Source organism: Podarcis pityusensis, assembly GCF_964106645.2.
Source record: "Podarcis pityusensis genome assembly, chromosome: 2".
NCBI classification, from domain to species: Eukaryota; Metazoa; Chordata; class Lepidosauria; order Squamata; family Lacertidae; genus Podarcis; species Podarcis pityusensis.
Genome location: NC_138029.1, coordinates 23,478,796 through 23,505,280, shown reverse-complemented (window position 1 = coordinate 23,505,280; position 26,485 = coordinate 23,478,796). Strand labels below are relative to the sequence as shown.

General features: G+C 39.9%; 1 protein-coding gene across 4 annotated transcripts in view; it reads right to left on the bottom strand.

The window, feature by feature from the left end:
- HELZ (helicase with zinc finger) overlaps nucleotides 1-26,485 on the bottom strand; it is a 115,343-nt gene that overhangs the window by 53,665 nt on the left and 35,193 nt on the right. For 3 of the 4 annotated variants that reach the window (XM_080994337.1, XM_080994338.1, XM_080994340.1), the window contains 10 exons: nucleotides 25,394-25,445; nucleotides 24,278-24,353; nucleotides 21,608-21,806; nucleotides 20,682-20,789; nucleotides 19,017-19,314; nucleotides 13,883-14,150; nucleotides 10,120-10,453; nucleotides 2,517-2,647; nucleotides 1,583-1,762; nucleotides 973-1,077 (listed from right to left, as the gene is read on the bottom strand). In XM_080994337.1, coding sequence (XP_080850463.1) covers nucleotides 973-1,077; nucleotides 1,583-1,762; nucleotides 2,517-2,647; nucleotides 10,120-10,453; nucleotides 13,883-14,150; nucleotides 19,017-19,314; nucleotides 20,682-20,789; nucleotides 21,608-21,806; nucleotides 24,278-24,353; nucleotides 25,394-25,445 — 1,751 coding nt within the window. The remainder of the gene's footprint in view (nucleotides 1-972; nucleotides 1,078-1,582; nucleotides 1,763-2,516; nucleotides 2,648-10,119; nucleotides 10,454-13,882; nucleotides 14,151-19,016; nucleotides 19,315-20,681; nucleotides 20,790-21,607; nucleotides 21,807-24,277; nucleotides 24,354-25,393; nucleotides 25,446-26,485) is intronic. The other variant, XM_080994339.1, reaches the window with a different exon arrangement.

The window sequence follows — 26,485 nt, the reverse complement described above, 5'->3', positions numbered from 1 at the left end:
TATTATCTAAACATATCCAATTGTTTGATAAGGATCACTAAGTGGGATTTCTGCTCTTGGGAAGGGTTTGGATTTAAAGTCTCAGGACAGCTCTGCCCCCTCTACTTTCCTATGGAGTTGTAGAGGAAGATAGTATTGTAATTCCAAGGTAGTGTCAAAGCAGGAGATGAAAATGTGTGCCAGGAGCCTAGAGCTGGTATTAAGGTAGCAACAGGACTAGAGCAATGTTGTCATTTCAGATGAAATTTTGTCTAATTTTATATACGAAGCATTTCCTTCCATGACAGACTATTGCCTTGACTACATGCAGAGGTCAATCACATTTTAATAGCAGGATTTGCAGCCTAAATGAACTCTCGGCTTAAATTAAATCTAGTCTTAAGCAAATTTCTAGGTATTCCAGATACAAATATACACAAAGTCTTCCAAGGGGTCATTTTTGACTCCACAGGAAGGAATAAAATTATCTTGTGTGATTTTTCTTCTGCTCATTCTCCTAATATCTATGACAAGTTCATTTAACACACAAACGGCTTGATACTGAACTAATTTTGTATGATGTTAAAAAATATATTGCTTCTTGTCTCAGCCATTTGCTCGAAATGTTGCTCTGATTTTAAAAACACCATTAACCCCCAAACAAAATCCAATTAGTACCTAATTTTCTTTAACATTACGCCTTAAAATTACACCTTAGTAGCTTTTTAGAAGACCATATCAAAATTTGTTCAGTTAGAAAAGCACATATATCCACATATGTAAAGCTTAAAAAAGGATGTCTTTATCTTTAATGGACGAAACAAAAACATGTTGACTTTGCTCCAATTTGCATTTTAGTTACTGTATCAAAGTTACGCAATATTGTTTTTAAATGCCAATAAACTTAAAAGCATTGAGGTTTTTAAAACTATTTCGAATAGACACCTTTTCTTAAGATATTGTACAGATACGTAATAAGCCTTAAAAAAATACCTGAGAGGTCTCGCCTGGGGATTGCCTGCTTCTACATATGGATGTAAATAATCCTTTATGTAGAGATCAGCAGCACTATTAGAATGGGTGCAAATGAGAATCCTGCTGGAATAAATGGTGCAAATAAAAAAGCAATGAAGAAACAGAAAATCATTCAAAAGCAGTACAAAAAAAAATAGTGGCCATCTTCCTCACACATTTCTTTCAGTGAAATTAGTCTGCAAATTTTATGGCTTAATGATGCTTCTAACTAATTTCTGTGGGAAGATTTAAACTTTCAACATAGGGTTTTTTTATAAAAAAAAACATTGTACACAATCCTAATGTAGCTTTAAAATAAAGACAGCTATTAAATTCTACACAGTGCACAGCTTTCTAAATATACGGCAATGCATTTGTTCCACATGATGCCAATTTTAATTCATTCTTCTAAGGGGAGACTACACTTTTTACTGTTGAGTTCTTTCCTGAATATATATATACATATATATACAAAACAATGATGGATGGGGGTTTTTTTAAGCTGGATGGAGATTCTATACTATTAAACCTCCTCTTAAAGTTTGGCATTTGCATTCCAATTAAATATCTATATATCGGGCCACCTCACCTAGTATCCTGCTGTTGGAGTATGTGCTTGACTGCCTGAGCCAAAGTGAAGGTTTTGCCTGTCCCATAGGGACCGATGATAAGAACAGGAGGCAACTGTATTGAGAGTGGTGTTGTGATAGCCAGAACAGCCTCTTTCTGCTTTGCATTGAGCCTAGGATCCAACTGCTCATCCCACTGTCTGTACAATAGAAAGCAGACATTTAGCATCGCCAAAGCATCGTGGTTTAGAAAGAAATTACTACTCAAAGACATGCCTGAAAGAAAAATTACCGTATTTTTCGCTCTATAAGACGCACATTTTCCGCTCCGAAAATGAAGGGGAAATGTGTGTGCGTCTTATGGAGCGAATGCAGGCTCCTTGGCTTCAGCGATAGCAACACGAAGCCTCCGAAGCGCAGTGGGAGTGCTGCACTCCGGAGGCTTTGGGTTCCTTTTGCTGAAGGGTAGGTGCCCCTTCAGCTAAGTGGGAGGCGAAATGGAAGGGGCTCCGTTTCTCCTGCCGCTTCGCTGAAGGGGCGCTGCGCAGAGAGGGGGAGAATTTTTTTCCTTGTTCTCCCCCTCTGAAACAAGGTGTGTCCTATGGTCGGGTGCGTCCTAGAGAGCGAAAAATACGGTAAATCAACCCCACATTATTATACCGTTTACACACTCTCCTAACATTCAGGATAAATAGCAAAGGTAAGCTGCTTCTGCCGTAAGAATGCAATTCATTACAACTGACTTTTGATATTAGAGAGAACAAAGAAAGTTTCCTGTTTCTAAGGTTTCTAGGATAAGTTTACTTTCCTGCTATATCACTTCATGTCCTGTTCCTGCACCTACAGAAGGTAGGTATTTCTAGTGTAGATGCATGTATGAGGCACCTGCTACAAATAATGCAATATAATTTAAATATACCAGAGACCGGTATGAAACTGTTTGCATTTTTGTACCTGTTGGGGCTCCAAGGTATTGTGGGCGTCATGCCGACATCTGGAAAGAGAATACTGTTGTCCTTGATCCTGTCCAAGGCATAATGCATTTCACAGAGGGGTAAGCGGTTTAACTGAAACTGAAGTTCAACCTACAGTACATACAAAATTAATAAATGAAAAGGTATGCCAGAAAACAGGCAACTGAAATAAATAGTTTTAGACTTGGGCTAAACAGAACTACTGCAATCACATATTCCAACAAATTCACAACACCTAATCCTACAGATTAGATCAAAACCTTTCCTAAATGCTTTTATGTAAACTTAAAAAAATGGAAAGCCCAAGAGAAACATTTTTGTAATAGTAATACAATTTGTGGTTTTGGCTACTATCCTGTATACATAGTTGTACAAGTGGTGTTTTTTTTAAAAAAAAAAAATAACTCAGACCGTGCATTGGTAAATGAAATACAGTGTTCTCATAGAAGAACTATAGCAAAGGTCAGTAGCAAAGGTCGTCAGTCAAATTTTGGCAGGTGGCAAGGCAAGGAGTGGAGAAATGGAGAAATGGGGGTGGAAAAGAAAAGAGTGGCAGAAAGTGAGAAAGAAAAGGGGTGGCCTCACCGACCTTTGTCTCTGGCCCCATCCCTGATGGATTACCTTTGAGCAATGTCCACCCCTGGGTCTACAAAAACATATACAGTGGTACCTCGGGTTAAGTACTTAATTCGTTCCGGAGGTCCGTTCTTAATCTGAAACTGGTCTTAACCTGAAGCACCACTTTAGCTAATGGGGCCTCCTGCTGCCGCCACGCCGCCAGAGCACAATTTCTGTTCTCATCCTGAAGCAAAGTTCTTAACCTGAGGTAATATTTCTGGGTTAGCGGAGTCTGTAACCTGAAGCGTCTGTAACCCGAGGTACCACTGTACTGACTACTGACAGAGTCAGAATATCCTTTTAAAAATACAAAGAACATGACACATAATACAGCATGGTCCACTGATAGCAAAACTGCAACATAAGCCATCATATACACAACTAACCCTCCAAGGAGGATAAGTCAGCAATAAGCTGCGGAAATGCTATGGAAAGGTTGGGAACAGAGTGAATTAACCATTCACGTTCAACACCACAGAAGTGATTTCTGGCTGAGCACTAGCTAAAATTTATTTTCTTCTCAATTACTGTATACTCATAGCAAATAACAAACCCCCCCAAAATATTACTAGACTTCAGCAATGTTTCAGCACAGAACACAGCATCTTAACCAGAACCTATGTCTGAAAATGAACAATAAAATTAGTTCAAACAATTGTCTTACTAACTAAGCAAATAATGACAGACATTTTCATTGAAAAAAATGGATTAATGCAGCTCAAAGCCTTGGGCAGGGAGTTAGTCATGAAAGCTAGAAATGTGCACAGCTTTAATTTAACATTTGTGCTTATGACCAAAAACAAAAAAAAATCTTCCAAATCAAAGTGCTGAAAGAAAGGTTGATTCTTATGCAAACACTACAATCTAAAATCTCTTTAATTACAGATTTCTTATTAATTGCTATACCCAATACTTCAATATACAGCAACCATACTCAAATTGTCAAAAAAATAACAGTGAAAACTCTAGCCCATGTTTGAGATAGTGTATTAGGCGACTTCCAGAGGGATGTCATTACAGTTGCAACATGAAACAAGAGGCTTGTGACATCTTAAAGGCTAGCAGATTTATTGTGGTACAGGTTAACTTTATCAGTATTTTCCTCTGCAGGCAAACAGATTAGAGGAGATAAGAGAGAAAGTATAAAGGGAAAAAATGCAAATAGTGGAGGCCAAATGGTCATGAAATACAAGAGGTACAAGTCTGACAATTTAACGCAAATAAATAAAATAAACACAGTGGTAATTTATAAACAGCAGTAAGAGATGATAACACATGACTTAGAAGCAGTTCTCAAACTAGTAAGGTACCATGCAAGTGGTTCCCAATATTATCTCTACTCTGCCTTCCCCCCCCCCCCAAAAAGAAAAGAAAAGACAGAGACGGAAACTCTTTGATGAGGACCAACTTTATGAAAAAGGTTAACAGGGTCCTGGGCAGCAATTTTCATAATACAATACTGGTTATACAACTCCAGCATTGAATGAAAACTGGCCTGCATTTTTCAGGTGGTCCATAGGGGCAGGGAGAGTTTGAGAACCATTAAGCTAAATCCAATTTATTTTTGTCCCTTCTCACACCGTTTCTCATCTGGATCAGGTTGGCATAGTTTTCCTTCACTGATCCTGTATTTAAGAATCAGTGCTCAAGGAGATTGCGAACCAAAGAAGCATGCCCACATATAGTTTGTTGTTTATTTGTGGGATATCTCTTCTAAGTCTGAATTACAGACTTACTGAATTACAGCATTCATCAATGTCTTCTTGTTAACCACGGAAGTATCCCCCATAACTATTAGAATGACAATAGTTAATCTATTGATTAAAGTTGAAACATAAAATATGTTAAGGGACCAAGAAAGATAAAACTCTATTTTATTAACCCAAAAGAAATCAAGAATTGTTGTTAACCGTTAGTAAGGCTCAAATATTTGATAAATGCACTAAACCAAACATTAAAAACTACCACACAATACCAAAGCAGACTGTGAAAAGGAATAATGAAAAGGCAGTGTGTGAGGTTGTCAAACCACACAATGTACTTAGCAAAAATAAAAAGAACATGCTATGCACCACAATTCCCAAGAAATATAGTCAGAGTAATAGAGTGTGCGGATAAAAGCCTTGGCTTTGTTAGAAAAGAAACCCTTTTTTCCCAAAACTATTATCCTAACATTAAAAAAGAAAGAATAAAGGTCTTTCCTTGGTTAACTACACCTGCAGACAAGTACAATTTGACACCATAAAAAGGGTATGGCTGCAATTTAAACAAAAAACAAAAAACCTTTATACCGTATTTTTCGCCCCGTAGGACGCATCTAGATTTTTTTTGGGGGGGAGGAAAAAAATTATCCCCCCCACAGGCGCGGGGCTGGGGCGAGGGAAGCCCGAGCTTCCCCCGACCCCATCCCCCAGAACGGGTCCCAGAGCACGCCAGGGAGCGCAGGCAGCTCTACGCAACCTTCGGGAGCGCGGCGCAAAGCTGCGCCGGGCTCCCGAGGGTTGCGCAGAGCTTCCTGAAGCCTGGAGAGCAAGAGGGGTTGGTGCACACCAACCCCTCTCGCTCTCCAGGCTTCAGCAAAAGCCTGTATTCGCCCCATAGGACGCACACACATTTCCCCTTCATTTTTGGAGGGGGAAAAGTGCGTCCTATAGGGCGAAAAATACGGTATTTATTTAATTCTTTTTTCACTTTCTCCCACTGGCTTTGCAAAGTCCTGCCTGCCTCTAAATAAATACAAAGTTGACACAACTTCTTAACATAGAACCAATAAGACTTGTATGGGAAGGTCCACACAATGAGGACCAAAGGAAATATATGTAAGAAACCATATTTGCCCCCCTCCAGTTGCCCATCCCTACTGTAAAACATAATGCTCACTGAAATATGTTGGTGTCTAATAAAATGGAAGAAAGCTATGAAGAAGTTAAGCTTCACAATAACTTGTAAGAGAAAACTGACTTGACAGGATAAATGGCCCATCTAATTTTGTATTCCAGTAGCATTTCCTGATATAGTCAATTAGTGGTCTTGATTATTGTTTTTAGAAAATAAACACAACCCAAGTGCCCAGTGGCATAATCAGCATTTAGGCTAATTATGCACCTTAAATGAAAACATTATGATTCTTGCATAATTTTTCGGCAGACTGATTGGAACGTGACATTGGTGATATCTATTAGTGAGAATGAATTTATTTCCACCTGCACTTGTGGCCTTCATTTGAAATTATTTCTACTAGACAGCCAACGTCAGCCACTTTACACCTACAGAAGCTATATGATGAAGAAAGCATTTAATTCAGTTGACTGAGACTAATTCTTTAATGGTTAACCACAGGATGTATTAAATTAAAGGCATCAAATGGAACTATCCTTGCCAGGAAAACAGAAAATAGCACAAGGTTTTGACTTCAACCAATGCCAGACTGACACTAAAATGTACAGAGAGCTGAACGTTTATCATATTCCCAGTGCTTATCTGCAGCTAGTATCAGCACTCTGCAGTTCTATGAAAGATAGGTTAAATAATATTAATAATAATAATAATAATAATAATAATAATAATAATTTATTATTTATACCCCGCCCATCTGGCTGGGCTTCCCCAGCCACTCTGGGAGGCTTTCAAAAAAATATTAAAATACTGTAATACATCAAACATTAAAAGCTTCCCTAAACAGGGCTGCCTGCAGATGTCTTCTAAAAGTCTGGTAGTTGTTGTTCTCTTTGACATCTGGTGGGAGGGCGTTCCACAGGGAGGGCGCCACTACCGAGAAGGCCCTCTGCCTGGTTCCCTGTAACTTGGCTTCTCGCAGTGAGGGAACCGCCAGAAGGCCCTCGGTGCTGGACCTCAGTGTCCGGGTAAAACGATGGGGGTGGAGACGCTCCTTCAGATATACTGGACCGAGGCCGTTTAGGGCTTTAAAGGTCAGCACCAACACTTTGAATTGTGCTCGGAACCGTACTGGGAGCCTATGTAGGTCTTTCAAGTCCGACCGCTCCCAGTCACCAGTCTGGCTGTCGTGTTCTGGATTAGTTGTAGTTTCCGGGTCACCTTCAAAGGTAGCCCCATGTAGAGCGCATTGCAGTAGTCCAAGTGGGAGATAACCAGAGCATGCACCACTCTGGCGAGGCAGTCCGCAGGCAGATAGGGTCTCAAATTGTCAAATCTAATTTTACACCAAAGGTGAATAGTGTCATTCAGCAACATCTGGAGGTCCACATAAGTCACATACACCCTTACCACTGGCCTTGCTCGCTGAGGGTGATGGGAGTTGTCATTCAGCACCATCTAGAGCACCATCATTCAGCACCATCTTGAGGGGGACACTTAACCACTCCTGTTTTACACAGACTGCATTTCTATCTTCTATGCATTCTCTAGTTTATCATTACCATCTAAACAAACAGTTTTTGTTTTAGAAGAACTATGCTATCCCAATTGAGTGAACTGGTTAATACATGAAGCATTAGTAAATAGTTTATACTGAAACACGTATCACGGACCGCAGTCCCTAAGGAAGCAACTTTATTGATATTTTTTATACATCACCTACTTATTTATTTAATCAATTTTGTTTTCTAGCACATACCCAGCAAAGAATCCTGGCATGGTTTTACAAAAAGTTTGAAAACAAGCAGATAAATAAATAGGATATACCAATTAGTTTTAAACAGTCGTCAGAATGATAAAGCAGTGAAAGCCACAGAGCAGACAGTTTAAAAAATCATCTACCCTACTTTCCCAAGTTTAGGATCTTCACTAACTTCTGAAAGTTGAGGACAGAGAAGGGATGGGGGAAAGAACATAAACGGAAGAAGTTATAAAGAGAGGTGATATATCTGCTTCTCATTTCCATTAATTCAATGGATGGAGCAAGACATCTTCTACTGATCATAGAGGTACAGACAAGATGAGTGTAAAAGGCATTGTCTTGTTTAATTTGCACCAAGTCCATTTAGGGTTTTAAAAATCAAAACCAACGCTCTAAGTTTTGCTCAGAAACAGATTGGGAGCCAGTATAGTTGTTCTTGGACCAGAGCATGTTCCTTTCATCTCACTCTCAAAATTAAGTTAATGTTCTGATGTTGAATTAACCGAAGTTTCCAAATATACAGCACAAGCTCACATGGAATAAGTAACTGGTGGTTTATGAAGATGTTGCACAGGGAAAGAATCTCAAAGAACATGTTTTGAGGGGACGTCTTCAATCAGTTTAGTGTGGTGTCTCTACAGATGCCCCCCAAGATGAATCTTCACTTTATTTATTTTTTTAAAGTCTCAATTTATGATCTCATAAAAGGAGTTTGTGGGCCAGTGAAAGTCAAAACTGCTTAGAACCAGGGGCTATGCTATAAAGCACCAGGGGCTCCAACTAAATTGCAGAGTCTCAATTTTATGTCATTTATATGATGAGCATAAAAATGGCCCCGTTAGAAGCAAAGTTGAAAGACACGGGTGTGATAAAGATCAAACATTTAGGATAGAAAAGTAGTGATTATTTTGAGATGTGAGCGTGAGATAACCACAGGCAAAGTGTGTGTCCACAATTCTTCAGTGTGAGTGACACGTCCTGCAGCTGTGACAAGGGAAGCTATTTCGCAAAGGAACCGCACCACTGGCAACAGGTGACTGGAGTCTATTGGACTATGCTCTCTATTTTTGTCATGAGCAAAGTTGGTCACACCACCATCCATCATCATTGCACAATAATGTCCACCTTCTGAGGTGGGGTGGAAGTTAGGATGCAATAATTAGGAGGATAATGGTGAATGCTCCCTTAAGTTAGGTTGTGATAAATGCCCTCCAGTGAACTCACCCTTAGCATAGAAGAGGCTGTTAGACACATTGGTTAGAGCAGTTTCAATCAGTGGAGATGACTGAAGCCAGATTTGTGGGGGTCAAAAAGAGTTGGTGAGGATAGGTCACAGCCACAGGAACAGACAGCATGTTTAGTGATTTGGGAAATAAAAAGGAAAGAGGGAAACAGAAAGAGTTTGGCTTTAAAAAGAGCCCAGAATACATGCTACTTCACAGATGTATATCTACAAACAACGTAGCCGGTGGCTCCACAGTCCATAAGCATTCTTCTATGAGCATTAAGAATTCAAAGGGAATAAAACAAAAACAAAAAACCTCTGCCTTTGTTGGCAAATACTGATGCTGAAACCTTGAGGAAACAGAAGCGCCCAACACATCAATTTTAGAGTAAGAAATTTAGATTCATTTAGAATTAAAACTAAATAAAATGCACAATTTAGACCTTTTTAAAAAAAAAACACTGCACTGTGTTCAATTTAGAAAATCAGGCATAAATACTAAATGAATTTTTTATATTATTCCCAGTATAATAAGATAATTTCAAAATTCTGCCAGTCCTATCCCAATGAACTGCAGAAGATGAAACACTGTTCGTAATGGCTGGCATCAGAAGTGTTGTTGCAAAATCCCCGGCTAGGCATAATACAGTTTTCTAGATGGGCCCACAACCAGGTGTTTTCAGCTAAAGTTGGAAGAGAGGTGTTCCAAGCCCTCGTGGCTATCATGTTGGCAGTTCTGCCTTGCTCTCTATTCCTGGCCACAGAAACTGCAGGCGTGGCTTTCACAGGTGCCCTTCCTGTTTACACTGAACTGCACCAAGTGTAGTCAAGGAAAATGGATCCTGTACCCCATTCTGTAATGCTTAATTGCACCAGTAGAAGAATCATAGAGTAGGATCCTACACATTTCTGCCCCCAGTGCATAGAATAAGCCCTATGGCAAGTGACCATAACAATGTAATTCCTTTGTTGTGTCACAAACTCCTGGTGCAAAATTAGACGAGGCATTGACTTGCTCCTCAGTTACGCTTATAAATTAGTATGAGAGTCAGGTATGTCATGGCTGAGGTTGCTGAGATACCTACAGTTATGAAAGGCAAATGCAGCTGAAAGAATACATCAGAAATTTCCCATCACACATACCTGCATTTCACAATCTGCTCGAAGATTAAGTTCTTCACAGCATTCCCTGGATATTCTCAAAAATATATACTCCTTTGTTTTTTCTTCAATAGCTGCTTCATACACCTTTTCTTTGGTTCCTTGGGTCAGTATTGACTTCTCTTTAGTGACTGGCAATAAATAAACAGCATTGACTTTGGTCATCACCAGTCGTCCTGCCAAAGTGTCTTCAGAAAGTGTTTCAGTGAGTTTAAATCGTCCAAAAAGCTGTCCATTTTGGGCATACTTTGCACCTCCAGAAACACCGGTGAGCATGAAGTTTTCTACAATCTGCAATTGCACTTTTATGTTGAACCTAAACCAGAAAGCGTACAGTTAGTTCTGAGGGTGAAATGGTACCCAGCAGAGAAAACAAAATGAAAACTGAAGGCCAAACCAGGGCTGAAGTGGAAGGTCCATGTTCAGGATCTCAAAGAAGTTTTAAAAGATGTTAAATGGGTGTGGAATGTCGACAGGGGCTGTGACACTGAGGGATGACAGGCAACAGCCCCCTGCAACTCTTTCCTATAGGCTATTTTCCTGATTGAAAGCATATATATCCCAGAAGGGCTATCCCACCAAGATGCTCCAATGCATGAGGTGTGCAACAAAATGATGCCTCCCTCATTCCATGTACAGTGGTCCCTTGGTTCTCAAATGCCTTGGTACTCAAACAACTTGAAACCCAAACACTGCAAACCCGGAAGTAAGTGTTCCGGTTTGTGAACTTTTTTCAGAAGCCGAACGTGCTCTGTTTTGAGGGTTATGCTTCCAATTTGAGTGCCACACTTCCGTTTTGAGTGTTACGCTGAGGTCTGTCTGTTTTTGCTATTTATTTTGCGTTTTTGTGACTTTTTTTGTTTTTGTGACTGTGTGGAACCCAGTTCAGCTACTGATTGACTGTGTGACTGCAGTACATTGTTTATTGCTTTCATTTTATGGACCAATGGTCTCATTAGACAGTAAAATTCACATGAAATTGCTGTTTTATGGGTTGTTTTTAAAAGTCTGGCACAGATTAATCCATTTTGCATTACTTTCTATGGGAAAGTGCGCCTTGGTTTTGGAACGCTTTGGTTTTGGAACAGACTTGCGCAAACAGATTAAGTTTGAGAACCGAGGTACAAAAGCCAACCAGGCTGGCAGATGAATCTAACAGTTGCTGGCCAGTCTTAATATTAGGCAGAGTAAAGTGTGTTTAGGGATGGACAGAAGCAGCAGACACTGGATGGCAGACAAAGCCCCACCCAAATTAACCCATGGAGAAAACTTATAGGTACAAATATGTACCTCTAAGCTTTCCTTTAGAATACAGTGGAACCTCGGTTCTCGAACGTCTCCCTTAACGAACGTTTTGGAACCCGAATGCTGAAATCCCAGAAGTAACTGCTTAGGTTTTCGAATGATTTTTGGAAGCCGAACATGCTACGCAGCTTTCATTTTGAGTTTCCCTATTGAATTGAGGCTTCCACTTTCAGTTTTCGGTTTTCAGAAGTTTCAGAAGTCGAACGGTCTTCTGGAACAGATTACATTCGAAAACTGAGGTTCCGCTGTACAATACAACTCAGGAATGCTAGAAATAAGAACAGGAAAGTAGCAGAGGGTACATTGTTTTTAAAGCCCTCAGATTTGTCTGCCTGAGTGAATGAAACATGCTATATAAGCTATAAACATATAATTTTGGCATTTTCAGAACTGCGGGTGCTCCCTCTTCGTAGATAATTTTTAAATACAGTGATCAACTGGGGAAGGGAAACAAGGGAGTGAATACTGGAAACTGAGCACACTGGCGCTGAAACTAAATGGCACCACCTTATTAAACAAAATGCACAATTAGTTTACAATAATTCCAATACTGTATCCATCAGTGGCTCCAACTATACTGCATAAATATGTCTTAGATTAAGCCAGTTGAGGACTGTATCCAACAGTCATACCATTCACACAAGAGCATCTGTGTGACAGAAGTTCTGGGCAACAGAGCTTCTTCTCCCTCTCCTCTTTCTGTGAACCCTCCTGAAAAAAAATTCTCCGAAGTTGGGGTGAAACCCAGAACAGATTGGGAGGGTGCAAGGAGTAAGTTCTGTTGCATAAGCAGAAGTCCTTGAGCAAATGGGACTGCTTCACTGGATGCAAACCTTAGCTTCTCTCCCAAATATTTGATCAGAAATCCTCTATGTTCTGTATTACTCATATTTTGAATCGTTTGGTTGAATTTTAGAGTAGCTGCTTTCACTCTAACACTTAAGGGTCTGTTGCTCAACTACTCAGAAATGCAATCCTAACTGGCACACTTTCATGCCTGCTCATAAAATCACATTAACAAAAAAACACAACAATTAATTCTGAGGCCTTCATCCTATAAATTTAAGCTCAATATAATTTATTCTTTACTGAGATATAATCCGCAGATAGTGAGACGAAGAAATGGCCTCTGTGTTCCTTAAAATATTTGGCTTGCTTCTTGTGTGAACTGTGATAAAATGTTTTTCTAGATGATAGAAAAAATGTACAGTGAGCACAAGTCAGTAACTGAGTCAGTGAAGCAAATTAGGGAAATGCTCCGGCACATCACATCTGAGAGAATGCAGTGGTTACATTTTTAATCATGGGGCTAGAGAGACGGTAAAAAAACTTTCTCCATTTATTTGGATAGGTTATCGTTCTAACATAATGCTCTATGCAATAATACTGGAATTTTCCCCCACAACTTAATTGTATTTAGGCATTGGAACATAAATAGTACCAGTAGCCAGTAAAATGCAGAATGAATGAGAACTCGTCGTCCTGGACCACATACTAAATGACTGATTAACCAGATTGACTTCATGTGAAGATTCCCATTCATGAATGATCTTTGGAAGTATGTCATTCTGACTGAACAGGCTAATCAAAATGTTCCCTAAGCAAGTCCAGTGCATTATAATACACGCAGAGAGACAGAAGTGTGACTGCAGTTCTGAATCCCATTTTTCCATGTAAAAGAAATCAAAGAAAATGCCATGTTAATGTGTCGTATTTGATAAGATATAGGGACACAGGTGGCGCTGTGGTCTAAACCACTGAGCCTTTCGGGCTTGCCGATCGGAAGGTAGGCAGTTCAAATCTGCACGACGGGGTGAGCTCCTCTTGCTTTGTCCCAGCTTCTGCCAACCTAGCAGCTCGAAAGCATACCAGTGCAAGTAGATAAATAGGTATGGCTGCAGTGGGAAGGTAAATGGTGTTTCTGTGCACTCTGGTTTCTGTCACGGTGTTCCATTGCACCAGAAACTGTTTAGTCATGCTGGCCCCATGACCCAGAAAGCTGTCTGTGGACAAATGCCGGCTCCTTCGGCCTGAAGCGAGATGAGCACCGCACCCCATAGACTGGACTTAACTCTCTAGGTGTCCTTTGCCATTTACCTTTATTTCATAAGATAATGATATATATATATTTAATGGCACCATTTGATCTTCCAGAAAGCTCAATGCACTGCTCAGATATTTGGAGTCATGTAGCAGGTGTGGGAAAAGTTTACTCAATGAGGATAACCTACCTCCAAACAACATCTTAAACATATTTTTTCATATGAAGTCATTATACAGCCAATAGCTGTATAATAAAATGCAATTTTCTTGACTATGGGAAAATTTCCCCAAGCTCCAATACTCAATAGTTAGAAGGAGTAAGAAAGCAATGATCTGTAATGTCAAATAAAGTAGCAGTATTGATCAATTGACAAGTTTTAGTAGAAACATTACTTACTTGCTGACTTCTTTATATTGTGCTATTTCTTCAATATAAAGGAGATCATGCAATCGTGACTGATAGTTACTCTTGGTCAATGATTTATCCAAGACAGACTGTGTAAATAACTGGTCAGCAGACAGAGGAATTTGGTATCTAATCAGAAGGCTCTTATCCAATTCAGTAGTATCATTTGGCTCAAATTCTACAATAGTCTTAGAAGTGGAATCCCAACGTTTGGCTGTAGTTAGTAATTGTTGTCGTGCATTCATCCGGTATTCAAGATCTAGATGCAGAGGGATAAATTGAGAAAGATAATAACTGGATACTTTTGTCTCACATAAATAGGTAAATGGGTACTATTATGAAGTTTGTGACACCTCATGAATATGTCACAAAAACATACACATGTAAGATGGGAGAGACAACATACATGATTTCTGCTAGATGCCTAAGTGACATGATTTGTCCCTTCAAGAAAATTTCACAGCTCGTACCCACTGGTAACATCATTTGCATCTTAGACATGGTAGTGGATGCTCTTTGTTTATTAAAGGAGAATACGATTAATATAGAAGATACATTCTTTAAAATGAGCTTTCAAAAGTAAAGATATTCAAAAAAGTTCAGCCAGCACCAGAGGAGTAGCAGAAAATTTAGGTCTGTAAGCTGTATGTATGTACCCATTTCTGCTTTGTTAATCTCTTACCCCTTCCTTAAGAAAAAAGTAGATCCCACTCCATTGTCACAGGCAAGGAAGACTGCAATATGCCTATTTTGTGGGCTTTTTATATATTCCTATGCTTTTGTGCTGTAGTTGTTGCTCCTTGATCTGTTTTAAAATTAACTAGTATTGAGAATTCTTGCCAGCTGAAATTAAGATGGACAGGGAACTTTTAGAAGATAAATTGATTCAACCTTGGGGGAAATTGTGGGTTACATTTTGTGTTTGAAGATTTTGTTTTGTTTGTTTGTTTAAAGACAGTAAAGGCAAACATACACAGTTTACTGGCATGATGGCTGTGGTTAGGCACCTTTTTACATGAAGATCAAATAACAGTTCCTAAAAGACCACAGTGATTCACTCTGAAAACAATTTAATTCACACTGAATAGTTATTTGCATTGCAACAACTATACAGTGTATTCAGTCTTCCTGCTTTGGGCTGTAAGTATTCAGATAATCTAGAAAGAGCAATTCATGAACTATGGCATTTGCTTCACATCTTTGCTCCAGCGATGCTGGAGATTTAAATCTATTGTACATAAATAAAGAACAGGATGAGCAAGAAAACACCTGCAGCTCTAGCCAACCCAGATTCAGAATACACAAAGGTTTCACTTAGCTGAATAATTAGTGCTGCTCATCACAATGATTTTAAAGGCCATGCCTCAGTGCAGGTCAAGGGTAGTTTGACATGCCACACAATTCATGGTACATAAGCCATGAATAAGATGACAAAAATTAAGGAATCAAGAACAAAACATTGTGCTCTAAACAGAGAGGAAAGAGAACAATATTCAAAAACTGAAACAAAATCAAGCATACAATCAACATTGTGTGCAGCTTTTATTTTCCTTCAGCATTCTGCAGGAAACGATTTCCACTATGAAACTAGCCAGCTCTGAAGCTCTTGAAGAATGTAAAATTAACAAGTTATCCTGAAAAACATACCAGACTAGGTCTGTAAAACAAGGATTGATGGTTCATTTCTCCTCCCCTTTATGTTTCAACTCAACTCAAATAACTCAAATTGGAATTTACAACTAAGCAAACTACTTGGGAGGTGGAGACTTAAATATTCCTGTTGCCTGGATTCAACATACAGTAAAGAAGTGATGATCTCATTCATCCACAACATGCAAAGAACATATTCTTCAGTTATCTGTCTCCAACTTAAGAAAATGAGTTTTGCTCTGGGATTTTCTACATAATATCTTGGTCTTATCTAGGCGGCGACACTACCATATTTTGGAGCAGCAAAGAGATGGGAAAAATAATTAAGATGGTATGATATGGACAGGAAGCTAGACATATACAGTAAAGGTAAAAAAGGCAGGATAACAATTTAATATGAGTTCCAAGCAAACAGCTCCCATATCTGGAAAACATTTGCTGCAGCATCCTAACGTCTTTGAAATACGCATCAGAGAAAGAAGGTTAGAAATCTCTGAGCCAACCTGTAACATAAACACTCGTTATTTAAATATATCTGGGATCAGCATGATCCTCTAAGAATTGAGCTGCTGGAGCTCTAAGAAAGGCAATATGGTTACCTATAAAGAAATTTATAAGGAGAAGAAAATGTTCTCAAGCAAAGAAGGCTAGCAGTGCAATCCTAACAATGTCTACTCCGAAGTCCTACCAAATTCACTGGGGCTTACTCTGGTTGAGTTAGAATTGCAGTGTAACACACTACCGAACATTCATGATTAAAACTGATTGATTTCAAATACTTGGTTGTTTTCAAATGTCACAAACAAAAATGGCTAACTAGGGGTGATGGGGGTTGTAGTTCAACAACATCTGGGGACCCACAGGTTGAGAAAGGCTGGGACTCTAGACATTAAGCTATGATATTAACATAGATTTGAGTTAGTAAATGCTAAGTGTATGTACGCAAAAAAAGGAGAAGAATGTGCCTAATCCAGTTAACATGAAAAGAACTGCAACTAGCGTTGTCATTGCTCCATTCTGCCCTTGCCATGCAATTCCTTTGTCCACACATGATTCATGCAAGACCTTGTACAGCACACCACTATCTGGAATTGTTGCAGCAGTACTGCACCTTGACCCAGAGAACTACACTGGCACAATGATCCTAGCACTTGATCCTCTTAGTCTTTCTTTTGCTAGATCTTTATCACTGTTCACACTAGATAAAAAAAAAATCTGCCTGCATCTCTTGCCTGGTATTTGTTTTTTTAGATCTCTGTCAATAACATACTCCCCCACCTTTACTGGTAGTTTTTTTTACTAAGCAGCAGACAGATACTTCTTTTCATCTTTCCTCATAAATCAAACAAATTCAGTCCCCACTCACTTTTTCGTTTTTCCTATACACATGAAAAATTGTTGACATCCTTTCTAAGGAAGAATATGAAACCTTGCTTTGCCATTTGCAACCAAGGTGCACACAGACCCATAGTATATGAAGAACGCTATAGTCATGGCAACATGCAGTTCAACCGTAATGTGGCATGAGAAACTAATAATGACTTCTCTATTTTTTGCATTAGTTTTGCACAATTAGTGACTAGCTGAGATCTGAGCCTTCTGTTTTGTCCATTGCCTCCATTTCACCAGCAAAAGATGCTACTTGCCAACACACTTTTCAAAATAATCAATACTTTTTGGGTTACATGGATAAACCTTTGGGTTTTTAAACATCCTTATACTTTTAATCCCTTTCTAAACATGTAGCAAGATAAGTGTGTTCAAGGCACAAGTCAAATGTCACTGAAGTCAAAGGACATCTATGATTGAAATATGCTTTGAAAGATCACCAATGTTATATAGATTTCTGTCAAAAAAACTTTACTAGCTACATTTTTTTCCTAGCAGTCCAAGAAAGATACTGCAGCAGTCCAACCATTTTCTTAAAGGTTCAAGACCTTTAAGTAGCATAAAGCTCAAATTGCTTTGCATCTACGTACCAGAAAATGCAGGTTCTTGTCTAAACTGTCTCACTCCATGGCTTAATCCAGAAAGGCCTTATTGTATGTGCCTTCCTTAACTTCTACCAGACTGATGAAGAAGGAGGGTCAAACTAATGTGCAGGCATTTTTTATGATAGCCCAGTGATCATTTTACTATTACAATTTTTATTTTAAACAGCCAAGAGTTGATAATGATGATGGAGGTGGAATGATGAAGGAGGAAGAGGAAGAAGTCATAGTAGTACTTGAGGAAAAGTGATTTGACATGGAGAAATAGTGAGGGGTCACAGCCTTTCTGCTCCCCATCGAAGCTTTCCTCCATCCTGCCACTTTTACCTGCATCTCAGGCCCATGTTAATCACGCAGACAGGTATGAAAAACCAAAGGGTTGGGGGACTTTCAGGGTAAATGCAGCAGATGGATACAAATTTAAACACACCTCTTCTCTACTTTAAAAAAATGCTTTCTAAATACATTTTACAGTGGGTTAGCAGCTGTTAGGCTAACATTACATGAGGCTCCACTGTAACATGTACTTTGGCCCACATACCAGGCCCTTTTCCATGATGACAGCACACTTGTGGAACTCTTATCTCCAAAGAAGTCTGCTATGCATAACCCCTATGGACGTTCAGGAAAACTGCTAAATACTTTGTTGTACTCTGCCAGGTATTCAGCTCTGACCAGTTACTAACACTGATGTTACTGACTGCTGATGGTTATATGATGTGGTTTCATTTTATAATTAATTTGGGGGTATTTATTGCGACTTTACAATAAAGTTGGCCTGTGCTGTTTTGCCCTGTGGTTGTTTTTTCTCTGACATGGCTGAAGGCCACATCTGCCTGAAAGTGTTTCCTCAAGAGATTTGCCTGGCTCTTTCTTACAATGCGAACCTCTGCTTGCCAACTTAAGAGCCCCACTGAGTTCCTTACTATCATTTAGGCAGCTGATAAAAGGTTTAGTATTCTTAAAGGGCATTTCCCTCTAGCTCACTGTATAGTGCTCAGTGTTTTTAGCTACTGCTGCTTAGTTTATCTGGCTATGGCTTTTGGATTATTTTTAAGTTTTAGTTCAATAAGTTCTCATTTTTTTCTGTGCTTTGTACTCTGTTTTTAGTGCTATTTTGACGAGACACACACACACTTTTAATGGCTTAAACAAATAACCTAAAGATCATTATTTCAATCCCACTATATAGTTCTCTACACATTAGAGACAGCTAAAAGGAAAATGTTTTTTATTTCTCTGCCCTAATGATATGGTAAAATATAACAGGCATCTGAAAGAGAAGATTACAACAAGATCACAGCTTTGGATAAAAGAGAGAGCTACATATCTGGAGAAGGAAAGTTCTGAGACTTTTCAGAGTTAGGAATGTGCGTGTAACAATACTACAGCCACATATATCATCCAGGCAATTTACAACAACAAAAAATATGTAGCAAATTTTCCAACAAATGAGTTTGTTAACAAAACCATGCAAACAATACCTTCTGTTGAAGCAGCATCAATCATCACTCGTTGCATCAAAACTGGTTCGGTTCCAAAATCAAATACCACAGTTTGGCGAAATGTCCCAAAGATTTCTGTGCTAAAGGCTATGCTGATTTTGTACACCGAGTGATCTATTCCATTCTGGGCCATCTTTCCTCCTATCCATTCCTGGCAGTTTTCTGGGACTGCTTGCGATACCTGGGTAGTGCTATCTCCTGCAGATATTGCTGTGATACTGAAATGAGGACGATGCGCATCATAAAGCAATGCCACCCGATACAGCATTCTTGCAGGCTATGGGAGAACAACAAAAGCGTATAAATAACTGGTGTTGTTGTGCTTTTTAAAGTATGAAGATTGGATGAACTTTGATAAGACAAAGGACAGAATGTGGCGTCCCAAACCCTTGCCATCACTTTTTAATATTTATTTATTTATCAAACTTATATGCCACCTCTATCTTCCAAGGATTATCAAGGTGGTGTACGTGGTTCTCCTTCTCCCCGTTTCATCTTCACAACAGCCCTGTGAAGTAGGTTAGGCTAAGAGATTGTGACCAGCCCAAGGGCACCCAATGAGCTTCATGGCGGAGTATGGATTTGAACCCTGATCTCCCAGGTCCAACGCTCTAACCATTATGCCACACCAGCTCTCACTTCTGCCAATTTTAAAAAAACCAAACTTTTCTTTTTTAAAAAACAAAACAAAACAGGAATTAAAGACCAAAAGAACTAAAGTTTGGATACTTTTTATTTATTAATTGGGGTGGGAGATAAATGCTTAGAACGACTGCCTTTAATAATACATCCCATTTGTATAGCATTTTCTACTGTTCTTAAGTGCTTGACATACAATAGTCAAGTAAGCCTTGTAACACTAATCCTGTGGGATAGGCCACGGGCCATTATAACAATCTCTATATTAGAAATGTGGAACAGAGGCTAAGAAACAAGTTTGTCCAAGACTACCTTCTCAGTTCATTGCTAATGTGAGGCACTGCATTGAACCAGCTCTCAACCCTCATCTCTGCTTTGTTCCTACAATATCGACAAAGTTCCACTACTCCACAAAACCTAAGTTTCCTTTCCAAACCTTATCTGACTCAGTGGCAGAAACAACAAAATGATAAATGTTAAGGCTGAGGAAAAGGTGGGATCAGCACATTTTGCAACCAGCACAGATAATGTTATCACCAATATATACATAGTTGCATATTTGCATACTTAAAGTAAAAGTAAAGGGACCCCTGACCCTTAGGTCCAGTCATGGCCGACTCTGGGGTTGCGGCGCTCATCTCGCTTTATTGGCCGAGGGAGCCGGCGTACAGCTTTCAGGTCATGTGGCCAGCATGACTAAGCCGCTTCTGGCGAACCAGAGCAGCACACCGAAACGCCGTTTACCTTCCCGCTGGAGTGGTACCTATTTATCTACTTGCACTTTGACGTGCTTTCGAACTGCTGGGTTGGCAGGAATCTGCATACTTACGTACATGCTTTTAGCACTACAACAGTCACAGAATGTGCAGATTCTTCATTAACATGGCATACCCCCCCCCTCCATGTGAGTGTGTGCATTACAACAAGAGAAGGTGCTGAAATTTTTAAATGCAAACTTATTAAGGGCAAGCGATACTTTCAAAGTACAAAAAAAAAAGATCCTACCTTACATGTCAGAGCAAACGTCCACATCTGTTGTGATTTTTTGGTGGTGACAGTAACTGACAGTTCAGGGCTATGTTCAACTCTCACGCCATCTAGGCACTCACTAAGCTAAAGAAAGGAAAAGGCATCACATAGGGTAACAACACTAGGGTTGAAAAATAACTCTTTAATTAAGGACCATTCCACAAAAGGAATGGCCCACCTGTGAATGACCATTTTAACCAAAAGTTGAAGTCATAAATTGCAATACCTATTGCTTTGTTTATATTTAAACACACATACACCCCGAGGAAGAACTCAGTTCTCATCACCATGAATTTAAAACAAACCACAAAGACAGCAGGAACTTCCTCCAGCTTACCTTGAAGTAGGCATAGGATTGCAGCCATAAACTCTTCTTAATTGCAGAACTGAAGATCGCTTGGTATTGTTGTTTTTTAATTAACAGAAAAATAGTTACATATTTTTGCTTGGTACTGTGCGAGTGAATTAATTAACCAAGCAGGTCTAGTAGAGAGCGCCAAAATCAGGCTCTTCTATTCATTTGAAATAAGAATATTGAGATAGAGCTGCCAGTGACAAGCTTGCCCATCACTTTGGGGATAAAAATCATCTGCCACCATGGTGAGTTGAGTCACTCTTTTCATACACTCTTACACAGGCAACTCCCCGTTTGCGTGGGGGTTGCATTCTGGGTAATAGCGCACGTCAGTGGTCACACGTAAGTCCATTCTATCCCCATCCCCTTCCATGGCCGAAATGATGCACGTGTCAGCAGTTGCACATCAACTGGACGTGTGCAAAACGGTTGTCACCTGTACTATTGTTTTACTGGTTTTATGTAGTATTTTTGTTTTAATTATATTGTTTTTATGTTGAGGGTTTTATAAACGCTTTACAAAATAACCTTTGTCCCGCCCCCTTACCACTTTCTCAGGAGATAATGAGTTCATCCATTTCTCGATCAGGGATTCCATGTAACTGCCTAAACATTGCTTGTTTTCCTTCTGCTGTTTCAACCTTATCAAGCGGGATGCGTATCGCTTCTGCCATTCTGTTAGCTCTTCCTGGGAATGTGCTGAAGTACACTGTGCACCATACCTGCAGATTCCTTGCTCTAAAAACCTACACAAAATAGAAAGGACAATCAACCCTTAAAATTTAAAATAAAAGGTTGTTTTTTGTTTGTTTTCCCCATTCGTAACTAGTTCCATGTACCCAAGAAGGGTCTGAGCCAAGGTTCCTTGAACAGCACCTGCCACCAACGTTTCGTGGCTTTCGAAACAGAGGGACATTCAAAAGTAATTACTGTCTAAAATGTATAGACTGCTTTTGGAATGGTATACAAAAGATGAACAGGTTAAATCTGTAATGATAGACTGGGCAAGGGATCTGGGGCATAATATTCAGCTTTCAGATTGGGAAAGGTTATGGAAAACTGATTTGAAATTCTTGGCATGTTGTACACTGAAAAAATTATATGAAAATGATGTACTGGTGGTATTTGACTCTTAGTAAGTTAGCAAGAATGTTTAAGACAAGTACAAATACACGCTGGAAATGTAAACGTACATGTGGTGGACATGTAAGGTTATAAAAGCATTTTGGGAAATGATATATAATGAATTGGAAAAAATGTTAAAAAAAACAAACCAGAAGCTGTTTTACTAGGAATTGTAGGTGCCAACATCCCAAATGAAGAGAAAAGACTTTTCATGTATGCAACAACAGCCCCACAGATGCTACTAGCCCAGAGACGGAAAGAAGACAAAGTCCCTACCAGAGAGAAATGGCAAACCAAGCTGTTGGACTATGCCGAAATGGCAAAACTGACTGGAACAAGAAGAACAAAACTTCAACAAAGAATGTGGGAAATGTATAATCTATCTAGGAGACCACGGTAAGCATATGAAAACATTAAAGGTAAAGGGACCCCTGACAAAAGTCCAGGCGTGGATGATGCTGGGGTTGCAGCGCTCATCTCGCTTTACAGGCCGAGGGAGCCAGAGTTAGCAGGATTTTAATAACACTTGTAATGTAGAGAATATCATGGACAATATGGAAAGATATAAAATATGGATTATGAAATAATATGCAGTTGAGAGGGTGTACAATCTGACCCGAAGACAGGGGTGCCTGGCGTGCTCTGGTCCATGGGGTCACGAAGAGTCGGACACGACTAAACGACTAAACAACAACAACAACAATCTGACCCATGGAGGTGAAGGTGGGAAATCCAGAGATTTGGAGAAATCTCAAAATATGGATATGTAATTTGGATTGTTATACATTTATATTTGTAAAAGCAAATAAAAAATATTATAAAAAACACAAAAAAGTAATTTGTGGCATGGCATAAGGGCCTGCTGGTTAAAGCAAATGAAGGCATGCCCAAACCAATAGGCATACTTAAAAAAGGCATCTGGACATTTAAGGAGAGTTCTAAAGGAGCCAGATAACAGGTAAGCATGTTGAACAAAATCATTTCTTGCATCAGCTCTCCGACAATTGCAAAGAACTATGCAACATCACTATTCAAATAACATTCTGAGTAGATTTGCTAAGCAAGTAGCACAATAGGTATTTCTTTAAAGGACATTATCTCTCCTGTTTTCTTGAATGATAGTGACACCAAGTGGTCCTTTCTGTTTACTTCAGGTTCATGTTAGTACAACAGAAACATCTGGCAAGGCACAAATCAAACATTTACATCCTTGCCACTCACTACCAATGGGTTTCTCTGCATTTTTTACATGACTACTTTTCTCAACAGAAAGTAAAAGTAAAGGGACCCCTGACCATTAGGTCCAGTCGTGGCCAACTCTGGGGTTGCAGCGCTCGTCTTGCTTTATTGGCCTAGGGAGCCGGTGTACAGCTTCCAGGTCATGTGGCCAGCATGACTAAGCCGCTTCTGGCAAACCAGACCAGCACACGGAAACACCGTTTACCTTCCCGCCAGAGCGGTACCTATTTATCTACTTGCACTTTGATGTGCTTTCGAACTACTAGGTTGGCAGGAGCAGGGACCAAGCAACGGGAGCTCACCCCGTCGTGGGGATTCGAACCACCAACCTTCTGATTGGCAAGTCCCAGGCTCTGTGGTTTAACCCACAGCGCCACCAGCGTCCTATGTTTCTCAACATAGGAATTTCTTTATCATTGCCTACCATCTGGATGCACATTTTATAAACCATTTATTTTGGAGCAGCCCCATTGGGGTCACACCCTATGTCTCTAGGTGGCACTGCAATGCTGCTGATTGCTTAGCCCTTGCATTCAAACATTTGGGCTGACCAATTAAAAGCCCTTTTAAACCATTTACCAATAAAGTATTTAAAGGGAGTAGCATTGTCTATTCAGTTGTTTTGAAAATGTCAAAATGAAAACAATTTCTCCTATAAATCATATAAAATATTAATTACCTGTCAAATCATCTTAGATATACTGCCAAAATAGTAATGGAAATAGTAATGACGAAGTTACAATAGGTGTCACCCTTTTAACCGTGTGTTTCTATTCTATATGTTTCTCTAGTTTTTATATCTTTTAACTATGCTGATAAATACTGAGAGATGTTGAAACAAGTATCACTTTACCTTCTGCATAGTGTGTACTCCTCACTACTTGTGACTCCCCTGGGCGGGGGTCGAAATTGCCAGCCATCCTGAGATCCTGTCACATAAATACAATATCTACGTTATTTTTCTGGTTGTGTCAGGAAACACACTTGGGCTATTAAGGTATCAGTCTCATAACCGATTTTGTGCTGAGCCAAACGACAGGCAGCCTAATGCAATTCATATACAGTGGTACCTCGGGTTACATATGCTTCAGGTTACATACGCTTCAGGTTACATACTCCACTAACCCAGAAATAGTGCTTCAGGTTGAGAACAGAAATTGTGCTCCGGCGGTGCAGCAGCAGCAGGAGGCCCCATTAGCTAAAGTGGTGATTCAGGTTAAGAACAGTTTCAGGTTAAGAACAGACCTCCGGAACGAATTAAGTACTTAACCTGAGGTACCGCTGTAATTACATTCCTTTGCAAGCAGGAAAAGCCAATGGCCCCTTGTTCAACAGCAGAAACATATGAAATGTGGAATCTAGTGGCAGGTGGGTCAGAGGGAGCTTCTAATAACAGGAGTCCTTGTGCTGGATCACTTTCCATCTCTCTCCTTCTACAGGAGAATCTCTGACTTTGCTGCCACCACTTTCCCCTGCTATCACTGAAAACTCTGTCAAAATGCTTTGCTGAGGATTCAGGGACAATGCTGAATGGGGCGGGATACAACATGGGGTCTCAGGGCTAATGGGGAGACGATAGAAAATCAGTTGTCACTACTTGATTTTTGGTGACCTCCCCCTTCTCCATAGCCCCCACCCTCCCATCTCACAGTCCACCCACATAGCAGTGCCCTCGGAGCATTTTCTGGGGGCTCTCCCTTACAGGGAGAGAACAAAGCAGGGAGAGAACTGAGCAGGGAAGTCAGCATCTGCCTTTCCCATTTGGTGGGAGGATCTCTGGATCCAACCTATTACAATCCAGGGCCTCTTGATTACAACCTCATGCTTAGTTTAAAAAATCACATTAGAGGCCACTTCCTAGTCTTTTATAATAATTGATCCCAAATTGTGAGATAGCCACGGTTTAGCCATCAGTTGACAGACAATTGTAATCCCTCATTCGGTAGTTTCAAAAGCTATTTTTATTTACCTTCCTCCAATTCTTCTACATGGTATACTGAGGGCACTTTACCAACTGCTGCCTGAAATCATAAAAAGAAAAAAAAATGCTGAGCACATTAAGTCAATCAATAAAGAAATCAAAATTAATTTCAAGTATCATTCTGAGTAAGGTAAAGGTAAAGGAACCCCTGACCATTAGGTCCAGTCGCGGACAACTCTGGGGTTGCGGCGCTCATCTCGCTTTACTGGCCGAGGGAGAAGGAGTACAGCTTCCGGTTCAAGTGGCCAGCATGACTAAGCTGCTTCTGGTGAAACAGAGCAGCGCACGGAAACGCCGTTTACCTTCCCGCCAGAGCGGTACCTATTTATCTACTTGCACTTTGACGTGCTTTCGAACTGCTAGGTGGGCAGGAGCTGGGACTGAACAACGGGCGCTCACCCCATCACAGGGATTTGAACCGCCGACCTTCTGATCGGCAAGCCTGTATCAGTCTGAGTACTAACTATAAAAATGTAAACATTAAATAAACTTCAGTTTTACTGTTTGAGGGAACAAATATAAATTTAGGTTTATAAAGGTAATAAATGTTAAGCCTGCTGCTTCAAGACTATGATTCAAACCATGTTTTGTTCAGGCCAGGTTTATAATCCTGGCTCATTCACTAACCATAATTTAAAGTAACCAGTGCTTCCTTAAATTCAGACATAACTGGAAACTCTGGTTAGCTCCTCATGGCTGAGAGGTGAGGGAGCACTGTCATGTTAACACTAAGCTATATTTTAGGATTGCTCCCAAACCTGCTCATTCTGCTAATTATTTGTGCTACTAGCGTAAGTTTGAAACCTAATTCTTTCTAAAGTCAGGACTAGTGTCAGAGATCAGTAAGGGTGGTCCAAGTGCCCGGGGGATCAAAAGGACCCACCACTGATTCCACCATCAACCCGGTTCATTTTACTTAGCACTGTTAGATGGTTGGATAGGGAGGCAGCCATAACCAGCGGCGGCAGCTGTAGCAGCACACATGTGCTTACATACACTCACTGCTGTGATGCACTTCAGAGGGCTGGTTTGATCAGAGCAGCCACTGATCCTGCAACTTGATGCTTTATCCTTTGCTAC